This window comes from Argiope bruennichi, chromosome 5 (genome assembly GCF_947563725.1).
Source record: "Argiope bruennichi chromosome 5, qqArgBrue1.1, whole genome shotgun sequence".
NCBI lineage: Eukaryota > Metazoa > Arthropoda > Arachnida > Araneae > Araneidae > Argiope > Argiope bruennichi.
Window position 1 is genome coordinate 70,880,595 of NC_079155.1, and position 23,747 is coordinate 70,904,341.

Genomic DNA, 23,747 nt, shown 5'->3' on the forward strand with positions numbered 1-23,747 from the left:
AATGAATATTATACCGTACCTGGAGATATAAATTTCCTCATGCGGCCAGAGACTCCCTTATTATTATTTTTTTTCCTTTTGCAAACAACATTGGAATTTATTTTGGAAACACAATTCCTTCTGGAAATCATGCAGTTACCAAAAATATTAAAAATGCTGAATATTATAATGTTACATGTTAGAAAGATGTTGTAAATAAAACATAAACAATGTTTTAATGAATATTTACTTCGTTTAGATATTATGGAATTACACTAATATTAATAACTGTTAGAATTCAATAAAAAATGTAGAATACAATATTTTAAAATATTATTTTAAGCAATTCCTCTTTATTCTTTTTTCATTATTAAAATTAAAAGCAGTTTCAGGGAAAAGGGGTCAATGACACCATAAACTTTGAGAAAGAATAACTCAACTATACGCACGTGTTCATACTTGGACTTTTGCCAACATACTGCTTAAGAACAACGTATTGAACTGAGGAGATGATTGTATTCAAGTATTCAAGATGATTGTATTTAACATTCAAATAATCAGAGCTAATGAACAACAGGGAGTTATTTTTACTCTCATCTTAAGTCAAGGGTTATGTATGTCTATGGAAAATGACTAGTTCATGTCAGCAATATATAGAAAAGACAGCGCAGTATTAGATTTTCTACTTTCTTCGAAAAATACTGTTTTCTGTAAAAAAAAGAATGGTAAAAAAAATTTAACATCCTATTTAGGATGATGCGATTTAAAAAAAGGAATATAAAAAAACATAAAATGATTACAGAATTCAATGTTTCTACGTAATAAAATATGCTCAAGATAATTCGAATTGTAGTAAATTATCAATGGATTGATATGGTTTATAAAACTGATTTATTAGAATCCCTAGTAATTGAAATTATTTTTAAAATGGCATTGCTGAATTTAAATTAATGGTAGGTGTCATTAATATCAGACAATCAAAATTAAGGATTTTTTTTCAAAGCCTAAAAAGAGAATAGAAAGAACATAATAAGAGAAAAGGGGAATTTTAGATTGAGTGACCAAATAATAATAAGACTGCAATTTGCAATTTCTGTAATTCAAGAAATTTTAGCTCAATCTCTATATTAAAAATTCCATTTTAAAATAATTGTTTATTTATATATATCTTTTGAATCATAGAAATATACAAATCAAAGCGAGATATTATAGAACAAATTTTTACTGATAAAAAGAATCTATACATATCAACATACGAAAAGTAGGTAATCATAACAGTTGGATTACATTTGTTACACTGGGAATAAAAAATTGTAAGGCTTATTGAGAAAATTTAAACAGAAAGAAATACAAGTAAGACATATTTGAAAATAATTTATAGTAAATAATTTAGACCTTTTTGATAAGACAAAATGATATGGTTATAATTTGCATTGTATGTTCACTTATTAAAAAAATAATTAAAAGTGAAATTAAATTAATAAACAATTTCTTCTATACTTATCTATAAATAAAAAGCGAATGTGTATAATCATTCAAATAAGCAGATAAGGCAGCTTTCTGAAAGATTTTTATCTGCTATTACATGCATCTATCTTATCTCAAGCAATAGTCTAATTTGGCTTTATGTAATAAGAACTAGTAATTGAACTAAAGGAATCCATGCGTATATTTTATTAAAAAGAAAATCTTTAAAATAGTTATGGAATATTACTTCAGACAGTAAGAGACTGAAATCAATAAAAAATCACGAAATAAATTACTTAAAATTTTAAAAAAATGAATAAAAAACATTAAAAATCGAATCATAAGAATTAAATCATGAAAAATACATAAAAAAATACATTCTATAAAGATAGTTTCCCGCTCAGAAGTTTCGCAAAAAAGTATTTAACTTCTTTACATTAAAATACTGAATACCCATTACAGCAGAAGACCAATGAAACATTTTACCCAGAAACTCTCGTAATTTTTATAACAATCCCTCTAAAAAAGAACTAAATGAAAAACAAACACTTTTGGTGAAAGTAGAAGTGGTCATTTGCAGAAACTCAATGTTTTCGAGATAGCCATTTTTGTTACCTCTTCACATATTTTTTGTTTGCTTTTTTCTCCCTTCCATAGACGTTTTTACATTAGCTTCATTTTTTATCTCCACACCTTTGAAATCCACTTTAGGAATCAAGTTGTTAGAATGTGCCTGAGGGTAGATAAACGAAGAAGCAGTTTCAAAAAACTTAACTACAAATGAAAGAAAGAACAAAAATGTTGGATAATGGTGAAAAAATGATAGAATATAGAAGAAATGTTGCAATTTTTTTATGTGCATCATTGCAGTTAATTTATTCGTAACTCAAACATCCTTGTTTGCACGTAATTAGGCGTAATTTGAAGTACAAATAATATGTAAATAAAGTTATAATAAAAAGGATAGGAAAAAATATTAGGAAAAAAATAAAACATATTTTTCGTCCGTTAAAAACTATTTGTATAAACATCTATGCCATGTAACATGATGAAAAAATTGTTTTTGTTTGCATCATAAGCCCAGATTAACGTCTATGTTTGGACTATGAAAATCTTATTTATTTTTCACATCTTAAGCATGTTTATATTAGCATTTCACGATGACACTGCAATATTTAGGTATATTGAATTGAAAAAAAATGTAGTATTTTTTTCTTAATTTAAATTTGAACGTGGAATTAAATAATAATTTTAAATCACACTTGTTCACCAAATATATTCTCATAATAACAATCTTATTTATATTTAATTAGTTAAAGGATCTAAATGTTTTATATGTTGTGCAATTTGTAATAAAAGAAAAAAAGTATAAACAATTATTTGCTTAGATATTTATATCTATCATAATAGCTAGTTGTTTATTGTTGCAAAGAGTGATCTTGAAAACATTTCAGTTATATTTACTGCAAAAAATGTAATTTCATAAGTTTTGAAGAAAGTAAAAATTTGAATTGTAAAATAAAGCCTCATTGTGCAGGAGAACTATAAATCTTTTAAAGCCCATGAATTACAACGCTATATATATATATATATATATATATATATATATATATATATATATATATATATATATATATATATATATATATATATATATATATATATATAACCAAAAAGGGGCTATAAATGTGCAGATATAATAACACAAATAAAAATGAATGAAAAAATGAAAACCTAAAATGAATGTATTGGAACCTAAAGTAAATCGTAGTAAAGATATATCGTACTTAACATTTAAATAAAATTGGCAGAAGATAGCAAACGCTTGCGAAATTTTATGTGCATCATGTTTTACTTTTCAAATCGATGTACTATTTTTATATCTATCTATTATGAGCATATCATAACTTGACAATAGCTCAAGTTCTAACAGATGGATTAGAGAATATTCTACTTTCAGTAATAAAAATATATTAGAAATAAATACTATTATAAAAACCAATATTATGGGACCCCATTTATTAAGAAAAACCAATGTCATATTTAATAAGAAAAAAATCGATTAAACGAAATACAGTTATAACATAAAACATAAAATTCTCACGAAATAAAATTGTATTACAGATTAGACATTGGTTTGCTAATGAATGGATTCAGAGGATTTTATAGTTTAATTATCTGCAAATGATTGAAAGAAAATCTGCTAAAACTATTGAAAAAAATCAAAATGATATTTCATCATCAATTTAATTTATAACTATGTTTATTTTAATATATCTCTTGTGAAATAATTGTTTACAAAATGTTAGTTTAAAAACATTATATATATATATATATATATATATATATATATATATATATATATATATATATATAAACCATTTAAAAGTCAAGTTTTAAATGGAATATGCATATTTCAAAAAGAATTATTATATCCAATCTTGAAAAAAGAAATGCCATCTTCAAACTATAAATATCCTTAATCTTTTAGACGGAAAATGAAAGTAAAGATAAAAGAACTAAAAGTATTGAAACCATCTCTGACGCGTGAGTAAGCTGTTCTTCGATAAATCCATCACATAATGAGATTTAAATAACTGAACGAAAAAATACTCTTTACATGATATCTCACTGCGACATACTTTATCCAGTGTGAGGATTTATTGCTCCGAAGTTTCCGAAAATGGTTTCTATGAAAACAGGATTTAAGACTAAACAGAAGGTAATCGCTAAGTTTCACAACGCTCTTACTTTTCTTATTATATTTTCTCCAAGCCAGTCTCAATCTCTATCAATAGTATTAGCGCTAAATCACTTTTGCTGTGTTATCCATCAATGTGACCCACTTATTTTTTAACACTTCTGACGTTTCTGTCTGAGATTATTTTCTTTACTTTTCATTTGGGAAATAATAGTAAGGAATAAATTCAGCAATCTCATCCAGTTAGTCGACAAGCAATAAAAGATACAAATAATGATGCAGTATCATATTTGAGACATTGTGCAAGAAGTTATGATAGTTGCATTTAGTTAACTGAAGTGTTATAACAAATTCAACAAATAAAGTAAAACAGTTGTTAAATACATTTCGTAATAAATAAAAAAATATTCAGTGTTTGTACCATATTAAATATAATTAATTGTAGTAATTACAGGGTAGCAGCACTGGCAAAGTGCCAGAGACGATTTTAGGGGGCTAATTTCCAAAGATTTATAACTAACTACACAGAGTCTAGACACCACCTCCTTTCTATCTTCCAGAAATGAAAAATAACTAAATGTAAATATGAATATTTTTTTAATTCTTTGAATTCTTAATATCCTTTATGATCAATTAATATTATTATATTAACGATTGTGAAACTCAAAATTTGAGTAATTCTGTTATTGCAAGAATGATTATTTTAATTTCTTAAAACCATTGTGTAAAATGTTCATAGAATCCTTTAATGTCTAATCACACCAATGATGTAAGTAGTTTGAAATAACTTATATGCATTTCATATAGTAATTATAAAAAGTTAAAATTGCAGCCAGCTATTTTCAAAATCATTTTGCTACAGATACCAAATTATTATGACTAACATTTGAGCGATAAATGAAATTATTAAATTAAAATCAATGCAAAAAAGTAAATTTTAAAAAATTACATGCGTTTGATTAAATAAAAAAATAATATTATTATTCTCATTTTTGTGAGGATTTGCGATTTCAAAAATTGAAAACTCATAAGTGGAATTGAGATAATATTAATAACCCTAATAATGTACATAAAGTGTACAATAATGCATGACATTAAACAATATTCGCAATATTGTAAAATACTGCATAATATTGAATAATATAAGGTCACACAATACTGTACAGTATTGTACAACGGGATACAAAGTCTAGAAAGGCTACAGTTTTCGTTATTTATATTGTTCCGTTGCCTACTCGCATACTCTAATTAGCAACCTAGTGTGCGTAATTTAGTATGTAAAAAAAATATTCCTTTAATTATCAAAATAATTATTGATTAGGAACAAAACAAGTTTCATAAATAAAAAAAAGCAGTTTATCACATTTTTTTTTCTTTCTATTTCTTAAAAATCAACAAGATCATAAGGAAATTTGCATAATTAACTACAATTTTCATGAAAAATATCAAACCACGAATTTCTACTGTAAAAATAATTACATAGTGGAACTCGTTCATTTAGCATTTTTCCTTCATTCAGAGATGCATTATTTTCTAAGATTACTATTCTGCAGCATATAATTCTTTTAAAACTTAAAAGGAATTAAAATGCAATTATAGGTTGAGATCGTTTACATTTCTTCCGGAAATTCCTTTTAACTGAGAAACAACACCTGGGAATTTAATGAAGATCGAAACATTTTAAATAATGCTTTCGAACATCGTTTTAATTAATCAGATGGCTAAAAATGCTATATATTAATGACATAAAATGTAAAAGGATGCGATGCGAGCAATTTTTTTCTTCTTCTCATTATTGTTAAGGTTTGCTTTTAAGGAATAAAAATATAATGAACACAAACTCCAATTAAGTACAAATTAAATTAAATAATCTTAATTCCAGTGTACAATCGCAATTTACAACAGGAAAAAAATTGCATCTATTTGTCGGACATGCCAACAGATGGAATTTCCTTTTTTATAAAATTTTCATGATTAATTAAGATACGCATGGCCAGCTTAATTTTTGTAAAAGCTAAATTAAATAATGGGAGGATAATGGTTTGGAATTTCAGTCTGCATTTACTCGGAATAATTACTCTACTAAACCAGTGAATGATAATAATATTTTTTTCGCTTTAGAGAATGCAGCAGAATCTTAATCAGAAGAATATTTATTTCATCTTGTGGAAATAAATGGAACCCAAGAATATTTTATTATAATAGCAGTTTTGTGAAGCCAACTTAGAAATGGTTGAATACCATGTGAAAGAAAAGTATGCGATAAATTTAATTTCAGTAATTTACTATAAATATAGAATAGCCTGCAAATATATGAGACCGGAACTCAGCTTTTCTATTAGGAATTACTTTTGACCGCAATATATTGTAAATGGATTTATTACTGAAAATAGTTAACTAATATGTATCTGTTTTACGTGCAAACTAAGTAAAGGAAGATACTTGTATTTTTTAGTATTTTCTTTTTTTATTAAATAAATGAAATTAATAATTTCATTCCCAAAATTTTGACAAATAATATTTCAGATACGTTATTTTTTTTATTTTAAAACTACAGTGCTAATAATAATAATAACTTATAAGTAAAAAGAGTAATTGAATAGCACAATTTTAACAGTTCCTGCCCATAATGTTGCTAAAGAGAATGCTTCATAATACTCAAGCATAAACATCCTAGGCTACGATAAAATGAAATTAAATATTTATGTTACGGCCTGTGTAATCAATCGTAACTATTAATAAAAAGGGGAAATTAATTAATCTATTTATCTCATTGGCCAGTTATTATTAAAATTTTCTGATTGTTATAAGTGCCGACCACGTTTATTAACATAACAACAGCGGTGGATATTATCAATAACCTGTTGTTCTCACTGATTACAGCATTCGCATTCTTTATATAAAAAATTCAAAGAATTTGATTTTGAACTAATACAAAACGTGCGTCGTTAAAAATGCAACAAACTGTGTATGTTGAAGATTTTATTTCCTTTGATTCTTAATAATTTCAGAAATAAAATTATAACTTTAAAAATAATTTAATTGCGCTAATTTTACAATGAAATTCTCACTCACTTTCTAAAGAACTAGGGATTCGAGATTTTATTCGCGTATATGTTCAATAATCATTTTTAATATTTCCAAATGATATTTTGGTATATCATAAATTATTGATACCAATATTGATATTGATTATACTTCGTCCTTTCAATAAAGGGATAAAGTAGATCGTTTATTTAACTGATACAATTATGCAAAATTGAATTAACTTCATCAGAATTAATTTTAAATAAGACAAAATTGTTATGCGCATGATGTAGAGTAAAAACAATTTGTAAAATCTCTTTTTGTTTTCCATTATTCAAAACTGAAGAAAAATATTCATTTTTAAAACACAAATGCGTTTCTACAATGCGACCAAACCGAAGAGTAACCTACAACACATTCGAAATAACGCTTAGGGAATCGGAAAATATAAATGATAAATACCTTCATCTCTCTCCTAGTAAATTTTACAGAAACGAAAACATACCCTGAACCCAAAAACGTATACATTTTTTCAATCTCTTTTAAGACTAGAACATATAAATATTTTTTTCTCAACAAACGTCCAAACAGAAGCAATTCTCTCAAGGGAAATCCAATTTTTTTTCTCAGTTTTTGTATATCTATATTTGTGTTTGTATACGAGAGAAGAGAGAGAAAATATTCGATTACTGGAAAACGCGAAAGAACGTGACATCCCTGTGGAAAACAGGGGATACTGTTGCCGCTAATGCGACTCGTGGGAAATGTCTGCATGCTAAGTGATGAATTGCTATTGATAAGTAAGATGCAGGAGTGCGTTTTTCTGTCCAGTATATGCGGGCCCAGCTCAGCTGTGGAAATTGTTAAGTAGGGAGTGAAAACTTAATGATCGTTTTGAAAAATGTGTGTTCCTGCCCTTTTCGTTATTGATTTATTCTTTACTTTAAGAATATGTTCTGTTGAATTGTAAAGATGGGATAAAAGAGAAATGAACAAGAATATAATCATCTACTCGAATAGAATGTAAATAAGATCCCTGAAGAGAGTAAGAATAATTGATGGAATTTTCTTAGATTTAAACAGTACAACTGATTTCTAATTTTTCAGATGAATCCTTTATAGAATTCTCTGTATGGCATATTTTTAATTGAAAATCAAGAAATTATATTCATTAAATTAATAATTTTCCACACGTGTATACACTAGTTTAAAATATACCCAATATATTTAAAATTCTTTAAAAATTAAGGTGAAAAATATTTGTTTTTCAAAAGTATTTTTTGAATTTTTAAGGAATAGTACTGTTGTAAAATTGTAAAGAACACTCGAAATATATCAATAAAATAATGAGAGTTCCATCCATGTGTAAAAGGCCAAAGAATGAAAACTATTTTATTTAAAATATTTAACTATATGCGATGATTTTAAAAAATCATTCGTTCAGAAAAACATTATATTTTCTTATTTAATTTTGAGCTAAAATAATGTGATAGGAAGTACAATTATTGATTTATTCTTTAATTTAAAAATTGTTCTATTTTAACGAAGGGATAAAGGAGAAATTAAAGGAATATAATCATCTTCTTGAATAGAATTTAAATAAGATCCCTAAAGAGAGCAAGAATAATTGATGGAATTTTCTTAGATTTAAACAGTATAACTGATGTCAAATTTTTCAATTCGCACCTTAATAGAACTCTTTACATAGTTCAATTTTTAATAGAGAATTAACAGAAACTGAGAAAAGAATAATTAGTAAATTAACAATCTTTCACACATATATACATTTGTTTAAAATATATCCATTCTAATGAAAGTTTTTTTAAAAATAAATGCTATTTTTTCAAAAGTGTTTTTTGAATTTTTAAGGAATAGTTATTTTGTAAAAATATAAAGAAAACCCGAAATAAATAAAAAAAATAATGAGATCCCTAAAGATAGCAAGAATAATTGATGGAATTTTCTTAGATTCAAACAGTACAACTGATTTCTAATTTTTCAATTGGCACCTTTATAAAACTCTTTACAAGGCGCATTTTTAATAGAAAATAAGGAATGAATATTCAGTAAAAATATTAATTTCACACATATATACACTTATTTAAAATATATTCAATATATTGAAAGTTCGTTAAGAATTAAAGTAAAAATAAATGTTAATGTTCAAAAATATTTATTGGAATTTTAAGGTATAGTATTTTTGTAAAAATGTAAAGAATACACTGAATATATCAATAAAATAATGAGAGTTCCATCTACGCATAATTTAGTTTTTTTTAAATTGAATTTAAAAAAAAAAGAAGAAAGAAGAAGTTTAAAAGAATGAAACTTTTTTTTGTTTAAAAAAGCTTAATGATATGTTCATTCACTCAAAAAATGGCATGTATTTTATGATTTAATTTTGCACTAAAATAGTTTGAAAGGAAATACAATCATATAAATTTTAAATCATGACAATTTAAAATAAATCATATTCTTATAGTATAATGTTTACTTATATTAGTCTTTTACTTCAGTTTTTAAGTAATACATGAATGAATGATGAATATTATAAATACACAGACAATATGTATTATCAAATCGTTACTATACTTGTGTATTTTGACAAACTACTTGTGAATACACTGTGAAGACTCCAATATAGTTTTCATTACTAAACCATACTAAGTTGGAGAAATTATATTTTTTTAAATAAATAATTATTTTCTACATGAAATAATTAAACGTTATTTTTACATAAGAAATAGTGTAAATATTTATAAAAAAATATTTCTCTTTTTATCAGCGATATTAAATTCTTATTTTAAATATTGCAAATCCGTTCTTTAAATCTAAACAATCATAAATGTATTAAAGAAAAAATGTTATTAATAAAATTAAAAGCATTGTCATTAGCTGATAAATGGTCGATTGTATTTTACATGTGATATTCGGCTGCTCTGCTCAAAATAAATTTACAGATGAAGAAAAATATATTTAAAAGTGATTTAATTCCAATTATGGATTTAATTTCCAATTCCAAGAGTTATCCCTTTATACATTTGGTTTTCAAACGAATTTATCACGGTATTAAAGCATAGACGCCTTATGCTGTATAATTATTCTTTACTAATGAAAGGTCTTTGCAAAATAATCCATCTTAAAGTTCTTAAAATCTTATAAATTTATTCAAGGAAACAAATCTTATGTAAAATTTCCCTAAAGAATTCATGACTTTAATTACCCTAATTATTATCAATCTTTGAAAAAATAATTATCTAAATGAACTCTGCAAAACGACACAATTTATCCTCACAGAAAATTATTACAATGCTTATTCTGCGCCAGCAATTTATATTTCGCCGAATAAAATCAAATTTTATACCTTAGAGGGTAAAATGAAAATAAAATCTAACAACCTATATCAAGACATGATCATTTGTTATCGACTCTCACTAGTTTTTCCTGCAATGGCAATCGTATCTAAATCATGACGGTGCATTGCTTTTCCTGAGTGTCTTTATTCCCGTGCTTTATGTGGGACAGAGATCAATTTTTCTGTATGAAAATATACGAGGAAAAAGACGAAATAGAGGGCAAAGTAAAATAAAATACCATCAGAAAGATTGCATCTAGGAAACTGTATGTAGTCAGAAAAAACTATACACACAAACACACATAAATATAAACATATGTGTAGAAGGAAAAAAAAAGAAAGAAAGAAACTAAAAGAAAGGAGCACGAGAACAAATTACAAAGTCATTTGGTGCAAGGTAAAGTGAATGGATCTTGCAATAAATTCGTAAGAAATGCGACCAAATGAAATAGAAACGATTTTTCACCATTTGCACTCCAACTGGAAAAAATCTCAAAATGAAAAAAAAAAAAAAGTTGCCTTGCACGAATAGCATGGAATGAAATACATCAGAAACGGCAAAAGAAAAAGTGGAGGGGAACCGGGTAAAAGTGCACAGAAAGAAGGGAAAAACACCGAAAATGGAAAGGAAACGCATAAAATGGTGAGATATAGACTATGGCTCTCTGAAATTCATCTACGTAATGTATTAGACAAGAAAATAGACATGCCCCAGCAAAGAAGAGAAAGAAGTGTCTCACGGAGGATTTCCTTTCATAAGTTTCAAGGACGGAATAGAATTTGTTTTACATACTTTTACTGATTTGAGTGAATATTGGGTTTGATCGTGACTCAATATACTCAGCACTTTGCCATAATATTTGAAACATAGTAGATCTTAGTGTTAGCACGCTGTTTCTTCCAAATACAAAAAAAGTAGAAAAGAAAAGAAATGTGAGGCTGAAATTCGTTTTCGAATCTTTGCAACAACACCTTCATTGTATATTTTGTTTGCAAATTGTTATTTTAATATGCATTTTTAGGTGTGAAATGACGATTCGTGTATGCATAAATTATACATATTTTTTACCATCAGTTAGCTTCTCAGTTATTTATACTTAGTTGTTTAAGTCAATTATTCATAGAGTAGTTCTTCCAAAGTAGAACAAAACTAAATAAAATATTAAAAATAATCTCGTATATATTGTTAAGTTATGAATGTGTATATATTAAACCGCAAATTATTCTCCCGAAATTTACCATTCGATGAGGTATAGTGAAAAACGTTTTGATCTGGGAATTTTCGGTTAAAGTCATTTGTAAATACACATGTGTTAAAACCAGAGTAGTAAAAAACCTCATTAGAGTAATTGTTCCAATAAATCATCACTTTTAGATAATGAAAACATGTACGAGGGCAATTCAGAAACTAACCTCCGGTTGATTGAAAAAAATACACCAAGTTAAGTAAAAATATTTTAATATATACATCTTACAACTACATCTTTGCACTATTTTTCGACATAGTCTCCATAACGATTGAGGCACTTATCGTATCTCTTCACAAGCTTTGAAATTCCTTCTGCATAAAAATCACCCGCTTGTGCCTTGAGCCAGCCTGTGACCGCATCTTTGAGCTCTTCGTCGTCATCAAACCGCTGGGACCCGAGCCATTTCTTCATACGCATGAAGAGGTGATAATCGCTTGGCGCCAGATCTGGGCTGTAAGGTGGATGGTTGAAAACGTCCCACTTCAAGGACTCAAGAAGGGCTGTTGTTCTGCGAGCAGAGTGAGGACGGGCGTTATCGTGCAAAAAAACGATACCGGAAGTCAGCATACCACGGCGTTTGTTCTGTATAGCCCGTCGTAATGTCTTTAGTGTTTCACAGTACACGTCTTGATTAATGGTCGTCCCACGTTCCATGAATTCAACCAACAACACCCCTTTGGCATCCCAAAACACCGTTGCCATCAGTTTTCTGGCAGAAAAATCTTGCCGGGCTTTTTTTGGTTTGGTAGGCGAATCTGAATGTGCCCACATCTTGGATTGTTCTTTTGTCTCAGGGTTCACGTACTTAATCCAGGTTTCGTCACCGGTCACGATTCTGTTTAACAATGGTTCTCCTTCGTCCTCATAACGTGACAGAAAGTCTAATGCAGAGGCCATTCTTTGACTTTTGTGGTGGTCGGTAAGAATTTTGGGCACCCGTGCACAGAACTTACGGTAACCCAATCTTGCTGTCACTATCTCGTACAACAGAGTCTTAGAAATCTGTAGAAAATCAGTAGACAACTCCGCCATTGTGAAACGTCGATTTTCACGAACTTTTGCATCAACTGTCTGAACGAGTTCGTCAGTCACCAAGGATGGTCTACCACTCCTCTCTTCATCATGAACGTTTTCTCGTCCACTCTTAAATAAACGTACCCATTCACGGACAACTCCTTCACTCATAACTTTTGGTCCGTACACGGCACAAAGCTCACGATGAATAGCTGCTGCAGAGTATCCTTTGACTGTAAAAAACCTTATAACAGCACGCACTTCACATTTGGCGGGATTTTCTATTGCAGCACACATTTCAAACTGCCACAAAAACTAAACTAGCGCAGGTACGATGTTCACTCGACTACGGCTTGATGCCGACTGACCTGCTGAGCGTGTGAATGCACAGATGGCGCGCTACTCCCCCCACTACCCGCACTGTGACCAATCGGAGGTTAGTTTCTGAATTGCCCTCGTATTTTATAGTCTGGTTACTAAGAAGTGTATAATCAATAACCAATCTATTCTCACTAATCATCTTCTTAACCAATATTACAGAACATACAATTACATTTTCTTTCCACTCTTTAACAATGTATTTAACATCAGCTCTTTTGGAGGCATTCGCTTTATATGGTTTCTTGCAAATGGGTTTCGACACCGATTTCTTTTATGGCCATTTGTACTAAGTTGATGCATCCTAGTTCGGAAATATTCATTGCAAAATAATCTCTATATCTATTCAAAAGTTGAACCAATTCTCACGTCTGTTTATTTTTAATATTGAAATCAATTTTAATTTCGTTCAAATTTATGAGAACTCTTTCATCTAAGTTATTTGAACTGCAAGGAGAAATTGTGGGTTTCCTTTTAACATAATTTAAACATACTTCGACAACTTCAATACAGTCGGCACATTTTTTGGGGGGGGGAATTTGATATTTTTGTCTTCAGAATTCGCAAAAAGGCTGCATGTTTTTTCAATTTTTAACTTCTAATAAGAATCTAAAGTCTTTGGAAAAATTTTCTATTAAAATTAATCCATTTTTGATAAACTCTGAGTCAGACATTAATTGAGAATCAGAATTAAAAAGACATTATATTTTTCACTAATTTAGTGTTGTCAATAACTTTAAGCTTGATATGATTTCTTTTTCCATCAATTTGAAAGTTACGAAATATATCTCCGACTTATTCCAGAAATATACCCAAAATAAATTTCTTACGAAAACAATACAAATGTTCTTCAGTGTAAATATTGCTGTCTTTGCTATTCTTTCAAGTTCCAGAAAATTATAATTTTTAAAGCCTAACTATAAATGAAAGCAAAACAATTAATTTCATTACACTCAACATAAATTTAAAAAAAAATATTTTATGTCTATAACTGAATTATTCTAAATGCAGTAAAAAAAAATATTATTAATTTATTTTTTGAAAAATCAGCTAAATGATTCTAACATATCAAGAAATTCTTGGAACTTGCATGAATATATAATTTTTCCTCAATAAGCAATATATAATAAGCTTCAGTTTCCAAAATGCTGTAATAAATTTTTCGCAATCAATGACATATTTTTCGATACATTTTGTTTCATATCAGATATGAAACTGATTTCTTATATTATTACTAAACATGGAAAAAAATTCAGAAGACTCAATCTTTTAAGACTGGATCTTTTTCATCCTTCTATAAAATTTTAGAAAAATTGAGATGGGTATATGTTTATTATGTATGATACACAGTTTCAATTTAGTTCATAATTTAAAGTAAACATGAAACATTCTACACAGTTCGAAAGATAACGATTTTCAATTATTATACAGGAAGAATATTCAAGGGACGATATATTTTAGACAAAGAATAAAGTTTAAAACAATAATACAATAGTACAACAAGTCGATAGATAAAATTCCTTATTATTTCCTAAGATCACATTTGAAATCTAGTTAATGCTACCAAATGTACTTAAAATACGTGAATGAGGTTTAGGATCCTTATTTCGGTTGCGTACAATTAGTTCCAGAGTAGGAGATATTAAGCTAACGAGCCTCCTGATGACTGTTATAGCCACAGGTGATGAGGAGGTAACTTGCTGTTGCATCACATGCAATGTGCAACAGGGGACCAGAATCATTTTGTAATCCAAAGCAGATCTGCTATATATTGGTTGTTAAAAATTAACACATGAACATTTTCATTATGATTTTTTTATAAAATGTAAATCTGAAGATTTTAAGAAGAAGTTTGAAATAGCTTGGGGCTCAGTTTCTCCATTAAACCGTGCGTTTCATCTATATCATGACAAATATTTGCAGTTTGTCCATCATATTAAAATATACTTCATAAATAGATATTAATTATGAATCGTCTGGAAATATACTTGCATGCATGAAAATATAAAACAGTTGGGAGTCCCCATGAGTGCGTTGTACGATTTATATTTTAATAGGCATTGGCCTAGTGTTTATTAATTTGTTATTACATGAATGTATAACTTGCTGTACAGATATTGATTTAAAAATTCAAAAAGCGGCTTGAAAAAAAAACATAAGGATATTTTTTTTCAATAGAAGAGAAGAAAAAAGCTATTTTAATTATAACTTATTGACATAAATTATTAATTGATCTTATAATATTTTCTGCAGTGTCAAATGTAGTAATGTGACTATATAGAAAAGAAAATTTCAGTTAGAATGTAAATGCTATTTGTATCATTAACTTATTTCATTGTCATTAAAAAAATTGGGCAAAATGTGTATAAAAAGTGTAATAAATGTAATAATAATTGGACTTATTTTTAAAGATGTGGTAGATTTTCAGCTACAGTTGTTCTCATACCTATTAAATGATAAAGCTGTATGTAAAATCTAAACTCATATTTCTGTTAAGATCTTGCATGTAAAATAATTCGATTCTTTTATTATAACTTAGTAAATTCAATGCCACGGTAACAGCAGAAGTGATGCTATTTTTTTTTTGTATTGACTTATTTATACAGTTTGAAGGTATTAAATAGCTTTACCTGAAAGAATTTGCGTTTAGACACCGACGACACTTCATTCTTTTTTCCTGAAGATAAAACTTGTTGGAATAATGCATGAAGTACTGAAATGATAACAAGTGCCAGAATGAGAGAACTCTAAGCTAATGCCCATTGTGGCAGCACCAACTCTTCAGATAGGAAGTTTCGAATTGCTCTGCAATTACTATTTCCAACCTTAACTAAATTGCCCACTAACAAGAGGACCGTGACAAAGCGAAGTAAATGTGGTTAAGACCCACACCAGCCTTAAGATCTTGCAGCGGAAAGAAGTTAAGACGGAACAATAGTGGGCAGAGAGAAGAAAGGCTTCCGGAATGCAACTTCTTCCTTTTCCGCCGCTTCGTTTTCTCTCTTTTTCTACTTCTTTGATTATCTTGTTGATGGTAAAGGAGGACTTGTCTTTTTGTTAGGGTTGTCGCCTGTCCTAGAAAGTGTCCGTTAATTCGCCGCCGAAGCGGGTAAAGAACCATTAACTGAAATCCAGTAGAATGACTCCAGAAGCAGCTCTGGATGTGAAAGGACTCGAGCAACTGGTAGATAGATCCTATCCAATGGATGGAATGACGTGATGGGTGGATAGTTTCGTTTAACATAAAAGAATGCTTTCATTCTCTTGGAAAAGAAGTTTCTTTGTTGTTGTTTTATGCTTTTTTTATAATATTTTCTAAAAGACGATGGAAAATAAGGGAAAAAATAAAATTGTGAGAGCTTGGAATGTTAATGTGTTTCTTGTGAAGAAAGAGATCGAGGAACGTTGGAGGATTTATTCGAAATGGTTGAGTGATATGTATGAAAGCTGGATTTTTTGTAGTGCTATTTCAGCAAAATCGTTTCCATTTGTACGACTATCTATGAAAGAGAGCATTTAGTGGATTTAAATGGTATTTTAGAAATAAATCGTGTTTATACATGTTTTGAAATACCTTGCCAGTTTCTCGATAATATTGTTCAAAAGGCGCCTGAGAGATATAAATAGAGTGAATATAGAAAATGATATATTTTCAATTGATATACATAGAGTGTATTTTAAAAGAGCATGAAGTCCTTGAAAAGTGTTCGATGCATTTCATCACTCTGGGAGATTTCACCAGAAATATATTTGATTCTATTTTTATTTTCAAAATTCTATTAAAGAAGAAAGAAGGCCGTTCATTTTCAAATTAAAATATTAATAAATATATAAAATTACATTATTTAACAACTTTTATTCACTGCGTATATTTTTCCATTTTTCTTAATATTGTAAAGACAGGTTTAATTCGAATATGAGCTAATTAGATAAATCGTTATTCTAAATATAATTTTATCCATGGGCTATAAGTTGTTGAATTTTAATCTTCATGAAATTTTCCCAATTTAATTTTCATCCATTTACAATAAAAAAGTATTTTGCATACAAATTGCAAAATCCCATATTCATATTATTTATTGTTTGAAAGAAAAATATTTTATTCAGAAGAAACAAGAAAAGAAAAAAAAATTACTTCTTTCACATTAAATAAATAAATAAATTTAAAAAAAAACCTCGTGGAAAGAAATAAATCAAATGCTGCCAGATTTGACTATATTACATTACTATTTCAAATATCTGTGAAACACTAAAATATACAATGAAACATTATTCTCAATGCTTTGAAATTTTTTGAGTAAATAATGTATATTTTTCTGAATTATATTCATATTATACTTTCTTTCCGGACTTAAGATCTTTTCTAAATAGAGTAAGTAACAATATTAAATAGCAATAATAAATTATTGACCTAGTTTAAATTATTCAAAATTAATTACAAAGATAATTAGAAAGCTTTCAATATTCTACATCAATTACATAGTACTTAAAGGTATTCGAAAAATATTCCAGTAGCTATCTTTGACCTCAATAATAAAATTATTATTATTTTTTTTTATCTTGAAGGAATAATTTGATTGAACAAACCATGAAATTTTACGGTACAGATATGTTACTTTTTCCCCTTAAAAATTCTTTTAAATCTATCTGCAAAACCCTTAGATAGTCCTTCGATTTTTTTTTATTCAGTACCAATTAATATGCTGTGTTTTTATCTAAGGTTAATGTTTCAAGTAGTGTTTATTTTTTTTTATCTTGAATGAATAATTTGATTGAACAAACCATAGAATTTTATAGTAAAAGCATGCTAATTTTTCGCTTAAAATTTATTATAAATCTATCAGCAAAACCTTTAGAAAGTCCTTCATTTTTTTATCAGTATGTTGTGTTTTAATCTAAGGTAAAAAAATTGAGATAAAATAGAAATGAAGTCTATAACGATTTCGCCATTTACTGCAACACTACTTAATTCCCAATAACCTTTTCAAAACTTTTTGCCATATCCCCCCACTTAAATATGTGCCATTTCATTTTTCCAGCCATTGCAAGACTTTCAAATGAAAAGTGACGTTTGGGAAAATGAGTTTCCTGGGCTGCATCCGAACGGAGCAATCGATTTTGTTATTTAATTACATAGAAGATGATTCTTTCCCGTGTTGCAGCAGTCAAGAGACCATTGATTAGCCAGGTGCAAAAATTAGGCATGACAATCCTGACAGATATGAACTGAAAATAAACAACACATTGAGAGAACTTCACTTAGCTTTCATTGTTCCCACCAAAGTGGTAATGTGACTAACAAAATAACAATGTAGTAATTGAAGTGATAAAAAGTAATAATTTCGTTAAAATATTCTTGTTATTGCCTGCGATTTTCTTACCAGCCTGTTATACGGAATTTTGATTTCTAATCTATTTAAATATATTTGGATTTTTTTTATTTCTTTCACGGAAAATATTTCAATATGTTTTCGGGGAATTGGGTTTGAAGCTGATTTTTTTTTTTTTTCATTCTTGATTCTCAGAATTAATAAGGAAGGAAATAAGGAAAATTATTATTTCAAAATAGCATCTGGAAATGACTTAGTAGTTTTTTTACTAAACATTTCGGTAATTCTACACTGTTAATGTAGTGCTAGTTTGTTTGTTAGTCTGAATATGAACCTTTTTAGAGAAATTTCTATGAAAGTTATTTTTGTAGTTAGTTGGCATAAATTAAACACATTTTAGTTAGTTGACGCAAAAAAAAAAAAAAAAAAAAAAATGTTTATCTTTTATCTCAAAGATCTTTTTGGTTTCCTGCTCATTAAAATCGAACCTGAAAGAATTTTAAATTAATTATCTTCGCTCTTTTATTTTTTTGTTCTTTATTATTATATTTATCTTTTATTATTTTCGCTACCTTTAGAGCAAATCAAAAATGTATTTATAAATTATTTGTATGAAAAATAATAAATTATTTTCTCCGTTCAATTTTTGAAAATGCAATACTCTGTTTTCCCCTGAAACCCTACGCCATTTGTTCTACTAACTTATTATATGTATAAAAAATATTACACATTTACAAATACAGTACAAAATTTTAAATTTAAATTGAATTACAAAAAGTCTGAAAATAGAATAAATGGAATCTAATGGTGAAAAATATTAATTGTCTTTCTGATTTTTTCTGAAATTGTTGATTTATAAATATTATTAGAAAAAAGAAAACATATGGTTTTTCAATAATTAAATTCATGTTAATTATGATTAAAATGTATTTACAATTTAGAAATACGCATGCACTGTTTAATGAGGCAATACAACTATAATTTAACTTGAAAAATCTTTAATCATAAGTTAGTATTTAAATTAATTATATCAAACTAGTCAGTGAAAATATGGAAACAATCATAAGTTTGTATTCCAAAGTATCTCCTACGATCAATAAGTTTAAATTTAAACTTATATCAATTATTATTTTTAGAGAAATAACGTGTTAACCGTAAAATCGTGAAGGCTACTTTCAACATAGAGTGACATTGAATTTATTTCACTCCTGCAAACGCAAGACTTTAATTTTTCATAGCGCAATGATATGTCATAAAGAATTAAAATTTTTGAGATGATCCATTCATGCGGAATTTCTTTATGTATTTTGGAACAATTTCATAAAAAATTCATTGTTTTTTTCATCAATTTTCTCTTTTCATCAAATAATTTTATTCCAGCTTCAAATTACTTTGGATAAAATTAAAGGTGTGCTTATCTCAGTTCTGCATTTGTGTGCGAAGAATCAATAGAAGTAATATAAAACTAGGATAATAAAAGTTACTCTGTCAAATATTCTTAGGGAAGAAACGGTATAAAATTCTGTTACCCAAGAAGAAACGTTCATATTTTTACCGAAAGAAAAACTAGAAATATATCTAGACCTAAAGTGAAATGTTTTTATGCCTTTTTGTACTGTTCTAGTGCAACAATAGGCTTATTCTGTGTTTGTGTTTTTTTACAGCTTCAATTCTCTACACAGCTGTTGTGAAAGGAAAAGTGGCCTTGCCTTGCGATATATCTCCGCCATCCGCCGATGACGGTGTAGCACTTATTCTTTGGTACAAAGACGAAGCTCCATCGCCTATATACACGCTAGATGCTCGTCAAGGGACTCTAGAACAGGCCCGGCAGTCGGCGGTTTCCACGCTGGACCATCGTGCCTACTTCAACATGATAAACAGACCCGCGTTTCTACAGCTGGACCCAGTACAGGAAGAAGACGCTGGAGAGTACAGATGTAGAGTAGACTTTCATAAAGCTAGAACAGTCAACACTGTAATCACGCTGAAAGTTATAGGTTAGTAATTTTAATACTTAAAGCTTTTTGATATTTTTAGCCGTAATAACAAAAATGAATAAATGAAATAGTATTTTTTATGTATCTAGCTAAGTTAAGCAGCAGTAAACGTGTTGAAGATAAGGCAAGGTTTCAGGAATTCCGTCACATCGCTATTATACATTGGTTTTGATGGCAGTATAGTTAGTTTTGCAAAACATTTGATTTATTTATTTCTATATAAGTACAAAACATACCCTAAAATATTTATGATTAAATTTTCTTGCCAGTTTGAGGTAGTATTTCTTTCAAATAGTTTGGAGAAATTATTGGAATTTTAAGCTTTATAGAAAATATTATGATTATTTAAATGTGTTATAAATACTATATTTCTTTTTAAATGTTGTCATTATAATGAAGTAATGAATACTTTAATGAATATGCAGACAGCTTAAATTTTAAATTTCAGTAACTTCTTATTACTTGAATTACAAATTCAAATCTCAAATATACTTCAATATTCAAGAAAAATATATAATTTATAATAATGCCTTTTTGGATGATAATGTTTATGCGTTTCTATTGCCAAAGAGTTTCCAATTTATGACAATCTCTAGTATTCTACATTTATCCAACAATGTTGCAAGTTACTTCTAAAGTGGATATTGTATTGAAATTTAGCAGCGTTATAAAAACATTGTTAAAATATTTGTATTTAATACTTGCATAAAAATCTTAAAAACCACATCGGTAAAAGTGTGTAGCGAAAAAAATGCTATTATTTTAAAACCACACATTTCAGTTGAGAGTTTAAGTTTTAAAATGGTGAAAATGTAGAATTGTTGTTTGTTGCGAAAAAAATGCTATTATTTTAAAACCACACATTTCAATGGAGAGTATAAGTTTTAAAATGGTGAAAATGTAGAATTGTTATTTGTTATATTTACAATTCGAATTAAAATTTATATTTTATATCACATGTATTAAATTTCAAGTATTCATATTTCTTGATCATTTGTATTAATAGAATTTGAAAGCAACAGATATTTCCGCATCGCTTGGTCTCTGAACATTCAAAATAATTCATCAACTCTAAACAATTATCCAAATTTTCTTTTCTTTTTTTTATTCATTTGACTGAAAAATGCTGCTTTTGACTCCTATGACTGACTCACTGACTACTTTTCAAAATTTACTCCATAACTTTTGTAAAAAGTGACTCAAATCCAACTTTCAAGAGATTCGTATAAATTATAAACATAGGAAGCCTTCCACATATTCTAGGAAGCCACATTTGAAAATATCCTATTGAAATTTAACCAGCTGGTCTCTTGGAAAAAGACAGAAATCTTTCCTGTAAATGATTTACAAAGTACGCTTGAATATTTCTGTCTTTATGGCAATTTAATAAACTTTCCCGCAACCAAGCATGATTTACGAAGCGATGAGAAAACCAAATGAGTCGATTAGGGAGAATGTGAAAAATATGGCGAACACCCAGTGGTTGTGAATCAGAAGATTAGAGCCACATGACTTGCGAGTCGGTCGGATTCATTTATTGTTTTTTATTGTTCTCCTGGCTTTTTGTTTCATTCAGCGTTTATTCTGCATCTATACACAGCATTCGATTTCTGTCGTCCCTTCCCAGTGTTTCTGCTTTTTTCACTTCTGTTTCTCTGATCGTAATTTGTTTTGTATTGAACAAAGTAGCGTGGGGCGAAAGACTTTTTTTTTTAAGATCATAAAGAACATCAGGGAAAACTGAAAGTGTAAATGAAGGCTGTTTTTGTGTGACTTTTTCTGTTGTTAAATCCAGGAAATAAACGCACCAGTTATTTCATTCATTTTTTTGTTTTCGATCTGGCTTAAATTACTTTTTTTTTCTCCTTTCAAATAAAAAAAGAAAGAAAGAAAAAACTTTTCTTATATTTTTGTGGCTCAGTTCCTTTGCATTATTGAGCGGCATCTGGTGGCATTTTTTTCCATCCAAACTATATTGTAATTCTTCGCCAAATGGTGCAAAAGACAATGGGAAATGATGTACAAGAATAAACAACTATTCGACAGTGAAATGTCTAAGTTTTTTTTATTCTTTCTTGTTTTATTTAAAGTTCATGATGTCATTTACGGAACATAATTTTGAAGGTGGATTTCTTTTTAAAGTAATTTGGGGTATGGTAGTTTCATGAATATCTTATCGTGTTTAAATATATTTCTCTTTAAATAAAACACGTTGTTTAGGAAATGATGAAAGAATTCTGTGCATTAATTTTTGCGTGAAAGTTTCTTATTAATGTGCTTTATTTCTTTATGAATGCATTTTTCGCTTCAATTTATAATTCATGAATTTTATTATTGTTAACAAATTTGGGACTCTGCTAGAAATAAAATGCGAATATATTAAAAAAAAAATTAAGAATAATGGCTTCAGATTGTTTAACAGATTTAATCTTTTTTAAATTACTGAGATAAAATAATAAGTAAAAAAAAAACATATTAACGGCGAATGAAATGAAAAGAAAATTATTTAGACTGATAAGTTCTAGAATATTTTTGTTTATTCTTTAATGTATCAAATTGCAATAATAGATAAATAAAGATTGTAAAAGGATTTATCTTCATTTAATGCCAGAAAAAAATTGTTTATATTGCTTTCAATATACATTAAATTTCATAACGTTTCCTGAAGATAATAAAATTGAATTTAATGGATAATTATCTTAAAAACAAATTGCTTTTTTCCCTGAAGTTTTATAATTAATTTTATTTGGAATAATTAAAAGTATTTAGTTTGATAATATATATATATATATATATATATATATATATATATATATATATATATATATATATATATATATATATATATATATATATATATATATATATATATATATATATATATATATATATATATATATATATATATATATATATATATATATATATATACTTTTTAAAATTGTTTAAATAAATAACATATTTTTCTTTTGTCAAAATGAAATAATTTTCAATATGAAATTTTGATCAATCAAGATTTGTTAAATAACCTGAAAATTTGGGGAATTATTTCTTGCATCGTTGAGCCCTGCTATCATTAGAGACATGAAAGTACAATATATTTAGGTTAAAATAAAAGTTAAAATGAAACATTGAATATAAACTGTTTTGTACAGATGCTAAAATATGATTTTTTTTTTTTTTTGGAAAATGCCAACACAACACAGCAACTTTAGTAGATATTTTAAACAACACAATGTAATATGA

At 27.8% G+C, this 23,747-nt stretch overlaps 1 protein-coding gene across 1 annotated transcript in view; it reads left to right on the top strand.

The window, feature by feature from the left end:
* Positions 1 to 23,747, top strand: part of LOC129969050 (hemicentin-1-like) — a 456,303-nt gene that overhangs the window by 191,886 nt on the left and 240,670 nt on the right. Inside the window, exon 2 of the mRNA XM_056083458.1 lies at positions 20,166 to 20,501. Within this exon, the coding sequence (XP_055939433.1) occupies positions 20,166 to 20,501 (336 nt within the window). The remainder of the gene's footprint in view (positions 1 to 20,165; positions 20,502 to 23,747) is intronic.